This window comes from Arabidopsis thaliana, chromosome 4, assembly GCF_000001735.4.
Source record: "Arabidopsis thaliana chromosome 4, partial sequence".
NCBI classification, from domain to species: domain Eukaryota; kingdom Viridiplantae; phylum Streptophyta; class Magnoliopsida; order Brassicales; family Brassicaceae; genus Arabidopsis; species Arabidopsis thaliana.
In genome coordinates, this window is record NC_003075.7 from 12112435 (window position 1) to 12128771 (window position 16337).

General features: G+C 35.5%; 4 protein-coding genes across 7 annotated transcripts; 3 read left to right on the forward strand and 1 right to left on the reverse strand.

Moving 5' to 3' along the window:
* Positions 1-873: 873 nt before the first annotated feature.
* On the forward strand, positions 874-3089 carry AT4G23120 (Bromo-adjacent homology (BAH) domain-containing protein; the record flags this gene model as incomplete). The annotated part of the gene is made up of 4 exons (NM_118441.1): positions 874-1056; positions 1509-1568; positions 1646-2371; positions 2976-3089. 4 exons carry the CDS (start codon positions 874-876, stop codon positions 3087-3089), a joined length of 1083 nt encoding a protein of 360 aa, NP_194043.1.
* Positions 3090-5056: 1967 nt separating this feature from the next.
* On the reverse strand, positions 5057-7786 carry CRK5 (cysteine-rich RLK (RECEPTOR-like protein kinase) 5). 3 transcript variants are annotated; one of them, NM_118442.4, is made up of 7 exons: positions 6884-7780; positions 6680-6808; positions 6476-6597; positions 6176-6386; positions 5864-6101; positions 5638-5791; positions 5057-5562 (listed from the first exon to the last, which is right to left on the reverse strand). In NM_118442.4, the coding sequence occupies exons 1-7, from the start codon at positions 7698-7700 to the stop codon at positions 5254-5256; spliced, it is 1980 nt and encodes a 659-aa protein (NP_567677.1). In that variant the 5' UTR covers positions 7701-7780; the 3' UTR covers positions 5057-5253. The 3 variants fall into 3 exon arrangements, with proteins under 3 accessions (NP_567677.1, NP_849425.1, NP_001329890.1); NM_179094.3 differs by having other exon boundaries at positions 6668-6808; NM_001341575.1 differs by having other exon boundaries at positions 5090-5791; positions 6668-6808; positions 6884-7786.
* A 1148-nt stretch (positions 7787-8934) lies between these two features.
* Positions 8935-12130, forward strand: CRK6 (cysteine-rich RLK (RECEPTOR-like protein kinase) 6). Of its 2 annotated transcripts, none has more exons than NM_118443.3 (7): positions 8935-9806; positions 9951-10085; positions 10189-10310; positions 10411-10621; positions 10714-10951; positions 11043-11193; positions 11280-12130. In NM_118443.3, exons 1-7 carry the CDS (start codon positions 8963-8965, stop codon positions 11601-11603), a joined length of 2025 nt encoding a protein of 674 aa, NP_567678.1. In that variant the 5' UTR covers positions 8935-8962; the 3' UTR covers positions 11604-12130. The 2 variants fall into 2 exon arrangements, with proteins under 2 accessions (NP_567678.1, NP_849426.1); NM_179095.1 differs by having other exon boundaries at positions 8949-9806; positions 11025-11193; positions 11280-11771.
* Positions 12131-13229: 1099 nt separating this feature from the next.
* CRK7 (cysteine-rich RLK (RECEPTOR-like protein kinase) 7) lies at positions 13230-16056 on the forward strand. The gene is made up of 7 exons (NM_118444.3): positions 13230-14095; positions 14233-14370; positions 14467-14585; positions 14680-14890; positions 14980-15217; positions 15301-15451; positions 15544-16056. The coding sequence occupies exons 1-7, from the start codon at positions 13297-13299 to the stop codon at positions 15865-15867; spliced, it is 1980 nt and encodes a 659-aa protein (NP_194046.2). The 5' UTR covers positions 13230-13296; the 3' UTR covers positions 15868-16056.
* Positions 16057-16337: the final 281 nt, after the last annotated feature.

Sequence of the window (16337 nt, forward strand, 5' to 3'; positions counted from 1 at the left end):
TAAATTTAAAAGTAAAAAAAAAACATATTTATCCTAAGAACTAATTAGACTAGAGATATGATTATTAAAACCAATTAATTAAAAACAAAAAGGTTCAGAAAAACATTACAGAAATCATATTAAATATGGCTATCTATCTGTAAAACGAAGCTAAGACATATCCAAAATTTGCACAAAAAGACATATTTCAGACGTTAAGGAGCTTTCTGTTGGTAATTTTTTCTAGTGTTTTTGGGATTTACCTTACCAACCCCATATTGATTACTAGATATTGTACATGTATTTGTTATGATTAAAGTGTATGTGTGGATGAAAGTTTAAAATCCGTTATAGATAGATATATTTGTAGGTTATTTGTTTTATCCCGTTACTTGCTAAAAATATTTAACTGCCGAGACGACTTACTACATAGTTTTTTTTTTTGTCAGCAAACCTTTTCCGTATTTCGACCAGAAAATCTAACAGAGACAATTACTATTCTGAGATTCTAACCGAAAGATTATATAGGTAAAATAATTTTCTGTTGGTTGGTAAATTTTTGAGTTTTTTTTTTTAAAATTGTGAAGACTCTTTTTCCTTGGTGGTGAGTACAACTGAATATTTTTGGATTTTGTTTTTGGTGATTCAGTTTCTAGGTTGCCCAAATTATTCATCATTTATCTTATATTAAATATGAAATTATTAGAACGGGTTGCTAATTACGATATATATATAGATATAATACTTTGTATTTTTTTTTATAACCCGCATAAGAAAGCTGTTAACCAAAGAAATTTTGACCTAACTATTGAAAGAAGTGTTGATGAGCAAAGATAAAAACAATATCCATTGCCAAGTTTGAGGGATTTGAAGTTGACCACCAAAGAAGTGGAGATGGAGCAGAGAAAGCGGAAGAAGGAGAGTGAGGAAATGCTTTTGAATAAGAAAGCAAAGTTAGAGTGGAGACCGGAGGATTATGCGCAGGCAATTGGATTATCTCATAAGTGTACTGGTAAGGGTGAAAAGAAGAAATGTCATTACAAGACATTTCAGTTTCATGCCAATAAATATGGACTGGTGAGTTTTGTTTTGCTTTTCAGATTATGCTGATTTGAAGATTTTGACATTTGACTGATTACAACATTTATCTAGTATTTGAGTGTTTACTATGCTGGCTAAATTGTATGTGATCTTTTCATTTGATATATTGCATTTTTTGGATGTAAATCTGAAACTTTTTTGTTTCATATCATCTTATGAAAATCTTAAACCAGTACTAGTTTTGTCACTATAAATGCGATCTATCACTTAATGAAAGTTTATAACAACAATTTTTAAATCAAGTTTAGATCAACTTTTAAAGAGTTATGCCAAGCATAACAACTTTTTCAAAAACAATTGTGTAATAAGACTCAAACGATATTTATAGTGAAACCTATTTTTGTCTCCACTTCTTTCATTGTATCTATTGTATTACCATTTCTAATAGATTTTTACTTCTTCTTGTTTTTTTTTTTAAATCTTCATAGGAGGACTCAGTGCTATTGGTTCCAGAGGATGGAGAAAAGCCCTATGTTGCGATCATAAAGGTTAGAAAATAATAAGAAGAAAAACTGATATGATTTTCTGTTGTTGTCTTATCACATATAAATTCTTTGTTGGACAGGATATTTATACACAAAGAAAAGAAGGTCACGTGAAGCTTGAAGTGCAGTGGCTTTATCGTCCAGAAGAGGTGGAGAAAAAATATGTTGGAAACTGGAAATCCAAAGGCTCAAGAGACCTCTTTTACAGTTTCCATCGCGACGAAGTATTTGCTGAATCTGTAAAAGATGATTGTATCGTGCATTTTGTTCAAGAGAATAAGCAAATCCCAAACCGTAGAAAGCATCCTGGCTTCATCGTGCAGCATGTTTATGATAATGTTAAGAAGAAGCTTAGGAAGCTCACTTTTAATGGCTTTGACTTGCAGCAAAAGCGTGAAATAGATCATTTTGTGGAAAAGACAATTTTGCGAATAGGCCATCTTCGTGACATTGTGAAGGAGCAAAAGACTTTGATCTCGAGGAGTAAAAGAACTGTTCCTCAAAGCTATATTATAAAAGCGGTGGAAACAAGTCGTGAAAGCAATAATGTGGTTAACTCCATCTTGGAAAGTTTTGATTTGTTGACCGGTGATTCGGATCGTGACAAGAGTTTGGAGGAGCTTCTGGAAGTAGTTAAGCCCAAGTGTCGTACAAGTAGAAAGAAGCAAGCTGGTGATTATGATTCTTTCTGGCCAAATGATGTTGTTTCGGTGGTGAGTGCTCTTGAGCAGGCTTTATATGATTCTTTGAAAGACGATATAGCAAAGTATAGTAACAAGGTGGAGATTCTGGTTGGTAAACTCAAGGTCAGCTTACTTCATTTTTCTCCTCCATTCCATTTTTTTTTTGGTCAATGAGCCATGAGTTACTAAACGTGCAAGCCCAAGGGTTAGACAAACATTTAATTCTAAACTATGAAATGTTTTTGGTTTATATTGGAGAAAATATATGTTATGCTACGTTTATCTTGTTTATATTGGAGAATTTTAGAAATTGTTTAGAGGTGTTTTCAGTTTGTTGTAAATTCACATTTTAATTATTTTTTTGGTATTTGAGTGTCTTCGTAGTGATCTCTTATTTTTTTGTTTGCAGAACTCACGAGTGCTAGCTAGACGACTTCTTGATGGCGAATTAAAACCTGAACAAATTATAAAGATGACGTGTTATGAGCTATTGGTAATCTCTTTCAGTCACAGACTTTTGAATCTTAATTATAAATGTTTTTTTGCTGCCTACTATATCGGGATAAACTTCAAAGCGGATTCTTTTAGTGAAAATGGAATTTTTCTGATGAACCAATACCACTGAACCTGAATAACAAACTAGTTAATTATTAATCACTCTTTAATGATTTTGACATATTAATTAAAGTGACTAAGGTTAGCTTCTTCTTTTTTTCCCCGGAATCAGCGTGGTTTCACTTTTGATGAATTAAAGGTTGATTTGGAGGAACCAATATTGAAGGATGATGCTTCTTCATCCATCTCCAAAAGTGTTGGGCGGAAAGATTCTTTCGAAGAATAAAAAAGGGAAAAGAACCCAAAAAAGTCTCCATTTATATTTTATTTGTCCGTTTTATCTCCTTTAAAAACCTTTGTTCGTTTATTAAACCCTTTAACAAAAAAAACCTTCGTTTATTTAAATTTTGGCAAAATCAAACATCCGAGTTAACGGCTGTTAACTTTTTAACGGATGTTAAAATTAATAACCTTAAATTAATAATATATTTAGTGTTATATTGCTTCCTCCTTTAAATCTTCTAAGGATTTTTTCCTAAGATTTCTTTCAAACTATGTTGAAGATGATGACTTCTTTCATGATTTATTATGTAAAATTTCAATTATTAATGCTTAGATATTTTTAGACTGTCATATTGGCATGTATGCAATTCAACAACGAATGGTATGTATGTATGCAATTCAACAATGATTGGCATGTATGCAATTCAACAACGAATTAGAAATATTGTATGTATTTGGTTTTTATTTCCGGTAATTTGCTTTATATCATAGAACGTATGAGATTTTGTAGCACTATGTTCTTATGTTTTGTTTTAGTATTTTTTATGTAAGCAAGCATTTTCTTTTGGATAAAAATGTTAAGTAAGCACTTTTAGAGAATAAGCTTGCACGCGTTTTATAGGTTTTCTCCCATTTGTTACTTCTGCATGTTGTACACACTTCCTTTGACATCGACACATACAATATACGGCAGAAAATTCTTTAGCTTTTTCCACGATCTCTCTATTTGATTTCAGTTTCTTCTTCTCCTGTCATAATTTCCTAGGAGAGGCCTCTACTCATCAACGAAATTTTATTTTTTCCTTTCCTTCTTATATATTTTATTTTATTCTCTCTTCCCATATACATGACTATATTCATTTTTTTAATTGCACTAATTCTAGATTTTTCTATAGAGAAAATCAACACTAAACCAACAAAACTCGTCACCGTTTTTTTGTCACCATATATAGATTTAGGTAAACACATGCACTTACAGCGTGACTGCCCAAGTTTAGAACGTTACTTTTGTACACATAAACCAAATAACATTGCATTAGCACTAATGGCAAATGAAAATTCATACAATTTTGGATCGTTGTAAGTTAATTACAGATTCACAAGAAAAAAACATGAATGGTTGACTCACACTATATAATCAATTTTACTTTTATTGCCAATAAAAGGAAAACAATTCAAATTTTATAGTATAAAATATTTTTTATCATTCAAACCTCTTTCTTCATTTCCATTTTTTACCTCCTTCTCTTTCTTTTTAAATATCTATTTAAAAGTGGAATTTTGTTTTTCACATTTATTGTATGAACGAATTCTTTTATATTGTCTTCACCTAGTTGTTGATCTAGTCTGTAAGAAGCAATTTCATCGCTGTCCTCCTATCTTTATGGCCCTGAGGCCCATGAGGCCATGATATACGGGCTTCATCTCAATCTTAATGGGGTTGTACATCACAAATGCACATTATATTCTTCTCGACAAAGGACTAAGAACTAGGGTTTGGCACCGCTATGACTGCTTGCTTCCCAAGCAATTGATCATCAAAAGTGAGTGGGTTCAAGTAATTTTGTACACATCAATTTTTTTTCCCTTTTTCGTCTGAAAGGATCTAAATAATTTGTATCCCATCTTGGTGAAATCTATGGATACGATTCGATTGATGGTTGAGTTTGATTTCTTCGAAATAAATTTTGATGTTGTTTTGTAAGAGAAGAAAATACGAATTGTAAAATACCGAAGAGATGCTAATAATAATTGTAAAACAGCTAAGAGTCTTGGCATTTTTCTTTACTTTAATTCGTCTTCTTCGATATTGGTTGCTCTCTCTCGCTTTCTTGTTGACTTCGTCTCTGATCATCTTTGTTTTTTTTCCTCGTGGACCATTTTTTTTTTTGTTTGTTCCAATTGTGAATCTCTGCCTTAAGAGAGATTCCATAGCCTACGGTATAATTGTAAACATTTGCGGTTGACTCAACAAAAATCTAAACACAAGTCAACCCAAGGCACATTGATGGGACCAACTTGTAAATTATTTGTACATTTATGTGCAAACAATTCAAAACACCGTGACCTCAATTCTAGTAACAATCTCCTAGAGTATTAGAAAATGAACACCAAAATCCAAATGTTGAAATTTGCAGTTAGTTCTAGTTTATGAAACAAGTTTGTCTTTAACGAGGAGCTAAAATAGTAATCGATGCAGCATCAATGGAACAAAGAGAAGACTTATCCATCGATGGACCTGCTTGTTCATGATTACTCCGGAAGAAAAATCCAGGTGGTTGAGGTACAGCGAGGGCGATCGAGCTAGTAGTAAGCATTTGGACGATCGCTGACATGGTTGGACGATTTTCAGTATCTTCTTGGACACATAATAAGGCAATATGGATGCATCTAATTATTTCGTTTCTTTGATAACTATCTCGAAAGGAAGAATCCACGAGGTCTAGTGGTGACCCGTCACTCCATAGCCTCCAAGTCTATTGAACAATTTAAGACTTATATGTTATGAATGTTTAGTAGAGCAAAAAAGTGTAAGTGTTTATTATACTCACATATGTAACCAAGTTTCCAAAACTAGCATCCATCTGATAGAGGCTGCTATTTTTCCTCCCGCTTATAATCTCAAGAACTAAGACACCGAAGCTATAGACATCAGATTTCATTGAAAATTGGCCATACATCGCATACTCGGGAGACATGTAACCACTGCCACGATACATAAATGTTTGAGTTAATAGAGAATTTTTATATTTAATAGATGGCAAGACCAAAACTTACTAGGTTCCAACTACTCTTCTCGTATGGGCTTCTGTTTGGTCTATTTCAAAAATCCTCGCCATTCCAAAATCTGCAACTTTCGGGTTCATATCAGCATCCAAAAGGATGTTACCCGCTTTTAGGTCTCGATGTATGATTGTGAGTCGTGAATCTTGATGGAGATACAGAATTCCTCTAGCAATTCCTCCTATGATCTTGTACCGTGTAGTCCAATCCAGCTGGCTCTGCATTCTAGAATCTGCACATCCATATAGTTAGAATACCTAAAACATGAGTTCCAAAAGGAAATATCTTTCCTAAGCTAAATCTTACCAAACAAGAAGTAATCAAGGCTTTTATTAGACACAAACTCGTAGACAAGTATTTTCTCTTCTCTCTCCAAACAAAATCCAAGAAGCTTGACCAGATTTCTGTGCTGAAGCTTTGCCACAACAACAACTTCGTTCTTGAACTCTTTCTCACCTTGTCCTGATGTTTTCGATAGTCTCTTCACGGCAACTTGTACTCCATTAGGAAGTGTGCCCTAAAAAGATTGTGAATTAAACAGAGCCATCCCCTTATTTGATCCTCTTATGCAAGTAACAAGGAAACTCAATGAACCGGTAGTAGTACCTTGTAAACTTGTCCAAATCCACCTTGACCGAGTTTGTTACACATCGAAAACTTATCTGTTGCAGCTTCAATAACCTTGAAATCAAACTGCAGTGACCCTGCAGTTGTGATGTCATCCTCTTCTGCAAAATATTTAAGAATTCAAATCCATAAAAGTTTAAGCAACGGACACATAGATTTTGGAATCTTTACCATCATTTGCACCTGGTGTATCATAAGTCTTCTTTGCTCTCTTTGATGCATGGAAGCTAAAAACAGCTACACAAATAAGAACTGAGATAGCGACTGGCACAACAATTGCTATGATTATCACTGTAGAATTTTTGCCTTTTCCTGCATAAGTCTTAGATTAGACATGAACTAAAACCAAACTAACTATTAGGTAAATAAATAAAACAGAGCTCTAACCAGGCGGAAAGGAAGGAGTTGAAACCAGTGGCAGTGGAGGAGCCGAAACCGGCGGAGGAAGAACAGTTCCCTCTATAGTTTCCTTGTAAAAGGGGTAAACCTCGTACCTTGAGTTACAACTTGGGACAAGAAATCTTCCTCCAACTTTGTTGAAATATAATTCTTTGATGGATTGTTGAAGACACATTACACAATCTTCACTAGTCAGATCAGGAATGCACTGAACCGATGCATAAAGCGACTGAGACGAACTGAAATCCGACTTCTTAACCGCGAATTTCTTGCTTGTACTATTAGCCGCTTCCTCTGCAGACTTTTTCATCAGAGAAAGCACTGCATCATTAAACCGGTCAGATTGGTCCGCCGTAACTTTCTGAGTGTTCCAAGTGATTATTGTAGTTGTGGTTACAGTATCCATGAATATATTCCTGTCTGAGTATCCAAGCATGCACTCATCATACTGAATCAAGAACTCTTTCCCACCTGGACATCGACTCCGAGTGTCTTTAGCAGCAAAGATGACGCACTCACGGCAAGATTCTGGCGAGAGATCTCCTTTGCAGAGATAAAGTCCGAACACCATGTCGGAGTTTTGACCCTTTGTGAGACTATGAGATCCCAAAGAGAAGTAAGCATTGTTAGAAGAAAGAGAGGTCAAAAGTGTTTGGAGATTTGAGAAGTAAATGGAGTTTCTTGATATCCTGTTAGTACAAACATGGCCAACGTAAGTAGGGTCTTGTAATTGTGCAGAAACTCTCAAGCTTCCAATGAAGAAGGTTAGAAGGAAGAGAAAGTTTAATGAGGTATAAGCAGACATTATCCAATTTCTTCACCTTTCTTCTCTGTTTTTTTTTTCTTACTTTTAATGATTGGTTTATGAGTACTAATGAATGAATGTGAAACCAGCCAAGCCAGTCAAATTTTGGTTTTTGTAAAATAATACAATATCTTGCAAGTCAAGGTCAACTAGACGAGTAACATCAACTTGTATTGATGTTAACTAAAATGAATCAACTATAAAAATGTTAGAATAAACATGTGAAAGCGAAAACCAGAGAAAATACAATTATAAATTTTTAAGTTTTCATGAATCTGTTTCCGGAAAAAGATGAACCTATTGGAGTTGGATATTTAATAGGTTTGTGATTATTCAGCAAGCCGCGGAGACTTTGGGTCAATAAGACAACACCGTTTTACTTCCTTACCAAAGAAGTAACAAACGAACAGTTACAAGTTAAAACAGTAACTTCCCAAACCCTAGTTGCTTCAGTTTCTAGCCTTCACTGCTTCATCAAACCAATCAACACTCTTAGTGGAAGGTTGACTCTAAAGATTGTCGTTGACTTCATATTTTAGTACTTTTCCTTCTGAACTTTACAACTGTGTATAAGAATTTTAGAGTCATTTTGGGAAACAAAGAACTGAAACTTGCCTACTTACATCATTTCATCTCTCTGTTCCTCACAAACTCTCTTGCTTCTGCAGAAAACCGTACTTACTTATCACATCTCTGTTCCAACAAAACAAACTGATTGTGTAAGAATCAGCAGATAAGCCATTAATTCTCTGCACCCTTTTGTTTTCACTCTCTAGTAAATAAAATTCTAGACAAGAGTATCTTACACTTACTTGTCAGGCACTAAAATATTATGAAACAAAAATGGAAGTAATTTAACTAAGAAAAATCGAAGCTTGACCGAAATTCTGCGTTAAGCTTTGCTACAACAAGAATCTCATTCTTGAATTCCTTTTGTTTCTAATACCAAGTTGTAGTAGGCTAGTGGTTCCCAACTTTTAAGGAGCTCCCGTTTATACACTCATTATTGGGCTCAACTGGTGATATGTGGATCACTGATCAAATAACTAAATTTTGATTCAAATTCAAGTTAATTTTAACGTGGGCTTTTCCCAAATAAAAATATATGTTGTTTAAGAGAAATGACAATAATAAGAAAAAGAATCATTTACTTTGACTTGTTGACTCTTATAGTCACCACAACCCATCTTATACTACACGCTAGTGATCAGCTTATAAATGGGAGCTCTATGATGTGAAACTCAAATCAAGGTACTCAAACAATGTCTTCTCTTATATCTTTCAACTTCCTTTTCCTTTTCTCATTCCTCACTAGCTCCTTCACAGCTTCTGCTCAAGATCCTTTTTACTTAAATCATTATTGTCCAAATACGACAACTTACTCAAGTAACAGCACTTACTCCACCAATCTCAGAACCCTTTTGTCCTCTCTATCTTCACGTAACGCCTCTTACTCCACCGGATTCCAAAACGCCACTGCAGGAAAAGCCCCCGACAGAGTCACCGGACTTTTCCTTTGCCGCGGAGACGTCTCACCGGAAGTTTGCCGTAACTGCGTAGCCTTTTCTGTCAATCAAACCTTAAATCTTTGTCCCAAGGTAAGAGAAGCCGTGTTTTACTACGAGCAATGTATACTCAGATATTCTCACAAGAATATTCTATCGACGGCCATTACAAACGAAGGAGAATTTATCTTGAGTAACACCAACACTATTTCTCCTAATCAAAAACAAATAGACGGGTTCACAAGTTTTGTTTCCTCCACGATGAGTGAAGCTGCCGGTAAAGCAGCCAACAGTTCTAGAAAATTATATACGGTGAATACCGAATTGACCGCATACCAGAATTTGTACGGGCTGCTTCAGTGCACTCCTGATCTTACAAGAGCAGACTGCTTGAGTTGTTTGCAAAGTTCCATCAATGGAATGGCTCTTTCCAGAATAGGAGCAAGACTTTACTGGCCGAGTTGTACTGCAAGGTACGAGCTTTACCCGTTCTACAATGAAAGCGCCATTGAAACACCACCACTACCACCACCACCACCACCACCACCACCGAGGGAGTCGTTGGTGTCTACTCCTCCGATATCATCTTCTTCATTACCTGGTGAACTCATTCTCCGTCCTCTCTTTTTATTTCCCCTGCTTTCTTGAAATACTAGTAGGGAAAGTTTTGTTGTTTTGATTAATTTTTGTATTTTTATACTCTGTGGCATTATCTGATCTTAAGCCAATGATCTTTAAAAAGCAGGGAAAAGTGGGAACTCAACAGTGTTAGTGGTAGCCGTTGTTGTGCTGGCTGTTCTGCTTTTCATAGCTTTAGTTGGTTATTGTTTCCTTGCAAAAAAGAAAAAGAAGACTTTTGACACAGCATCTGCATCGGAGGGTAAAGATTACTAACAATCTTAATTAGGTTTGATATATTAGTGGTCGTCATTCATCAGCCTCTTTAGCTGATTACTAAGACATTTGTTCTGTTTATTGTGCAGTAGGAGATGATATGGCAACCGCAGACTCACTACAGCTCGACTATAGAACAATCCAAACTGCAACAAATGATTTTGCAGAGAGTAATAAGATTGGTCGAGGTGGTTTTGGTGAGGTTTACAAGGTATACTATAATATCTTCAAGTACACCCTAGGTTAAGTACTTCGTATTGATTCTTTGATTGGATAACGAGATGATGCTGATTAAAAAGTTAAACGGATAGGGTACATTTTCAAATGGGAAAGAAGTTGCGGTGAAGAGATTGTCGAAAAATTCAAGACAAGGCGAAGCGGAGTTCAAGACCGAGGTTGTTGTAGTTGCCAAGCTTCAACACAGAAATTTGGTTAGGCTTCTTGGATTTTCATTACAAGGAGAGGAAAGAATTTTGGTCTACGAGTATATGCCTAACAAAAGCCTTGATTGCTTACTATTTGGTCTGTTGCATTTCAATGATTCTTTGACCATTAATCTTGAAACTTGGGGTTGCTAATCTCAAGATTTAACTGTAATCCATGGATTTGCACAGACCCTACAAAGCAAATTCAGCTGGACTGGATGCAGCGATACAATATCATTGGAGGAATTGCTCGGGGGATTCTATATCTTCATCAAGATTCACGGCTCACAATCATACACCGTGACCTTAAAGCAAGTAACATTCTCCTAGATGCGGATATAAATCCGAAAATTGCAGATTTTGGAATGGCTAGGATCTTTGGATTGGACCAAACCCAAGATAACACAAGCAGAATAGTTGGTACCTAGTAAGTCTTCCACTTAACATCTCATAACTTATAATATGTTGAACATTTTACATTGCCAACATATACACTAAAGTTTTGTTGTGGATTCCAGCGGTTACATGGCTCCTGAATATGCGATGCATGGCCAATTCTCAATGAAATCTGATGTCTATAGCTTCGGAGTGTTAGTTCTTGAGATTATAAGTGGTAGGAAGAATAGCAGCTTCGGCGAGTCAGACGGTGCACAAGACTTGCTCACACATGTAAGTTTTAAGACAATCAATATATACCTCTCTTACATTACATTAAGTAATGTTAGCTAGAACTGATTGCTTGATTGGTATTCAAGGCTTGGAGGCTTTGGACTAACAAAAAAGCATTAGACCTCGTGGATCCACTTATAGCAGAGAATTGCCAGAATAGTGAAGTGGTTCGATGCATCCATATCGGTCTTTTATGTGTTCAAGAAGATCCTGCAAAGCGTCCGGCAATATCAACCGTTTTCATGATGCTCACTAGTAATACTGTGACCTTACCAGTGCCTCGGCAACCAGGGTTTTTCATTCAATGTAGAGCCGTAAAGGACCCGCTTGATTCAGATCAGTCTACCACGACCAAGTCTTTTCCAGCGTCTATTGATGATGAATCGATCACAGATTTATATCCGCGCTAAATATGACCTTAAACTTCATGCTTGTAATCAAGCTTACGCAAATGTTTACATATTTGTAGAATTGTGGATGTGATCAACCCTAATAATTTTTTAGTTTTGATTTGGTTTGTTAAAACCATATGTATTTTGTTTTGATTTTTTAATAATGAATAATTAGTCTAGTCTCAACATCACCACCGATTGAAAAAAATGAGAGAGGGAGAGAACACTTGGAATGTTGGCATTACAGTTTGGTTCATTTTAAAAATTTGGGCAATCCAAAAGCTATAACTTTGGAGTTCATTTCAGCGTCTAAGAGCCAAGAGGATATATACCTGCTTTGAAGTCACAATGTATGGTTATGATCTTGAATCATTCTAGAATCGCTTTAGCAATACCTCCAATGATCTTGTACCATTTGATTTGGAAACAGAGACTAAACAGAGTACAGTGGGAAGGTGATTTACATGATTTGTAATGTGGTGAAGTAAATGAAATGTGAACTATCTATCACGTCAAAAGTTTTTTTTTTTTTTTTCTTGTTGTAAAGTAAACTAATAACTAATACAATATTTTGAAAGACAAAGTCATCTACACGAGGAATTTAAATGTTAGACTAATAAAACATGTGGAAGAGATAACCAGAGAAAATAGAATTACAAAATTCCAGGTTTTGACGTCTATCAATCTATTTCCGAGAAAAATAAAAAATATTGGGTTTGAATATTATTTAATAAGTTGATGACTATTCTGCTTGGCGCCGAAACTTTGGGTCAATAAGACAGCACCGTTAGACTTCCTTACCATACAAGTAACAAACGGAACAGTTATTAAGTTAAAACAGTCATTTCGCAACCCTAGTTGATTCAGTTTGTAGCCTTATTTAGAATCAGCACCAATCAACGCGCTCAGTGGAAGGTTCGCCTACAAAGAAATAGGCTTTGATTTTTAGAGTCTTTTTTTTTGGAAACAAGGAACTTTACAAATATGCCTAGACTTATATCACTCACATCTCTTTTCATACCTTCTGCACTTTTTCCTATAAATTATTTTTCAATTTTTTTTATATAAAATATTTTCATACATCTAGATGGATCCTTCACAACTTTTGAGATTATTTTGTTATTGTTTTATGGATTTTGATATTCTTCATAAAATTTAAGTTTTATTAATTTTCATGATTTTTAAACTCCATTAAAAATTGTGTTATTCAAAGGCTTAAGTTTCATTAAAATATATATTGTTTGTAAAATTTTATTCATAAAACAAAAAAAAAAAACTGTGGATATCCTTTACAATATTAAAATTATTCTATAACTACAATACTCTCTACAATCTTAAAAATCTCTCATTTCTTGAAAGTTGAAACCAAACTCCCATATTATTTAAGAGGTGGAGAAACAATGATTAAGTTTTTGGGTTTTGCTCAACAAATGTTTTTTTGGATCAATGATCCAAAGATTCCAAACACTAAACTCAACGTCTTCTTCCAATAACTTTTACTTTTGTTGTTAATAAAAATGACATAAAAAAGATTAATCGTATACAGTACATTGAGTTTGATTGACGACTGACTTTAAAGTCGTAACAAACCACCGTATATTTCACGTTAATCAAATAATCAGCACTAGTCAGAGAGAGAATATAATTTGTCAGTTTATAAATGGAAGCTGCATAATGTGAAACTCAAATCAAGGAACTCAAAGAAAAAACCATGTCTTCTCTCTTCCCTTTCATATTCCTTTTCCTTTTCTCATTCCTCACTAGCTTCAGAGCTTCTGCTCAAGATCCTCGTTTCCTAGCCTATTATTGTCCAAATGCAACAACTTACTCAAGTAACAGCACTTACTTGACCAATCTTAAAACCCTTTTGTCCTCTCTCTCTTCCCGCAACGCCTCTTACTCCACCGGATTCCAAAACGCCACGGTGGGACAAGCCCTTGACAGGGTCACCGGACTTTTCCTTTGCCGGGGAGACGTCTCGCCGGAAGTTTGCCGTAACTGCGTCACCTTTGCCGTCAACAACACCTTTAGTAGGTGTCCGAATCAGAGAGAAGCTGTGTTCTATTACGAGGAGTGCATACTCAGATACTCTCACAAGAATATTCTATCGACGGCCATTACAAACGAAGGAGAATTTATCTTGAGGAACCCCAATCATATTTCTCCTATTCAAAATCAAATAAACCAGTTTACTAATTTGGTGTTATCTAATATGAACCAAATTGCCATCGAAGCAGCCGACAATCCTAGAAAATTCTCTACGATAAAGACCGAATTGACCGCACTCCAGACTTTCTACGGGCTTGTTCAATGCACTCCTGATCTTTCAAGACAAAACTGCATGAACTGTCTGACAAGTTCCATCAATAGAATGCCATTTTCTAGAATTGGAGCAAGACAGTTTTGGCCAAGTTGTAATTCAAGGTACGAGCTTTACGATTTCTACAACGAAACCGCCATTGGTACACCACCACCGCCGCTGCCTCCGTTGGCATCTCCTTCACTATCTGGTGAACAGTTTCTTCTACCTTTGCCCTGTTTACTTGATCTTTGCAGTATTACCAATATGGAACGCAGAGTTTTCAATTTTTGTTTTGTTATAAGTCTACTATTTTCTTACTAAAGCAGATGATCTGTTTAAACGCAGATAAAAGTGGGAATTCAAATGTGGTCGTGGTAGCCGTTGTTGTGCCTATCATAGTCGCTGTTCTGATTTTCATAGCTGGTTATTGTTTCTTTGCAAAGAGGGCAAAGAAGACTTATGGCACAACACCTGCTTTAGATGGTAAAGATTCAAGTCCTTAATTGGTTTGATTAATGTTTTTGACTAATATATTTTGTCTTTCTTTTTCTGATTACTAAGACATTTATTTTGCAACAGAAGATGATAAAACAACCATAGAGTCGCTGCAACTTGATTATAGAGCAATTCAAGCTGCAACAAATGATTTTTCAGAGAATAATAAAATTGGTCGAGGAGGTTTTGGTGACGTTTACAAGGTATAATATTATATACTTCTACATAATTTATCGATTGTTTTGTTTTCTTTTTGCTACAACACATTTGGATAATGAGATTGATAAAAATGGATAGGGTACATTTTCAAATGGAACCGAAGTTGCAGTGAAGAGACTGTCGAAAACATCAGAACAAGGTGACACAGAATTCAAGAACGAGGTTGTAGTTGTTGCAAATCTTCGGCACAAAAATCTTGTTAGGATTCTCGGATTTTCTATAGAACGAGAAGAAAGGATATTGGTCTACGAGTATGTAGAAAATAAAAGCCTTGATAACTTCCTATTTGGTTAGTTGCATTTGATGATTTGTTTCATTGATTCGTTAACCAGTCCTGAAACATGGTTAGAGCTAACTACTATTCATGGATGTTCACAGATCCTGCAAAGAAAGGTCAGTTGTACTGGACACAGCGATACCATATCATTGGTGGGATTGCTAGAGGGATCCTATATCTTCATCAAGATTCACGACTCACAATCATACACCGTGACCTTAAAGCGAGTAACATTCTCCTGGATGCTGATATGAATCCTAAAATTGCTGATTTTGGAATGGCAAGGATCTTTGGAATGGATCAAACCCAGCAGAACACAAGCAGAATAGTTGGTACCTAGTAAGTCTTCCACTTGACTACTCTCTCACATGTTGAACATTTTATTTTGATAACATATTAAAGTTTTTGATGTGGATATCCAGCGGTTACATGTCTCCTGAATATGCGATGCGTGGCCAGTTCTCAATGAAATCTGATGTCTATAGTTTCGGAGTGTTAGTTCTTGAGATTATAAGCGGTAGGAAGAACAACAGCTTTATCGAGACAGATGACGCACAGGACTTGGTGACACATGTAAGTTTAAAGGAAAGGAGTTATATATATGTACCTCTCCTCATCCTACAATAAGCAATAGTTGCAATAACTGTTTGACTGATTGATTCTAGGCTTGGAGGCTTTGGAGAAACGGAACAGCGTTAGACCTCGTGGATCCATTCATTGCAGATAGTTGCCGGAAGAGTGAAGTGGTTCGATGCACCCATATCGGTCTTTTATGTGTTCAAGAAGATCCTGTAAAACGTCCAGCCATGTCAACCATTTCCGTGATGCTCACTAGTAATACAATGGCTTTACCAGCGCCTCAGCAACCAGGGTTTTTTGTTAGGAGTAGACCTGGAACAAACCGGCTTGATTCAGATCAATCAACGACCAACAAGTCTGTTACAGTATCTATTGACGATAAGTCAATGTCTGATTTAGATCCTCGTTGAATATGGTGTTATTAAACCTTACGATTGAAATCAAGTTTAATTAAGCCTATATTTACATATTTCTAAACTTGATGAACCATGTTGATCCTTTAGTTTTGATTTGGTTTGATATTTGTTTTCAAGAATAATCAATTTAGTCTCAGCTATCAGCATCACCACCGATTGAAAAATTCATTACCTAAATGAGAGGGAGAGAACACTTAATGTTGGCATTAGAGTTTTGTCCATTCTAAAAATTTGTGCATTATTTTGGAGTTCATTTCAACAAAAGAATCGCTTTAGCAATACCTCTAATGATTTTGTGCCATTTGATTTTGAAAACAGAGGGAAAACAGAGTACAGTGGGATGGTGATTTGCATGATTTGTAAAGTGGTGAAATAAATGAAATGTGAACCATCTAACACGTCAAAGTTTTTTTCTTTCTTTCGTTGTAAAGTAAACTAGTTGAATTTCTAAGTTTTGACGCCTA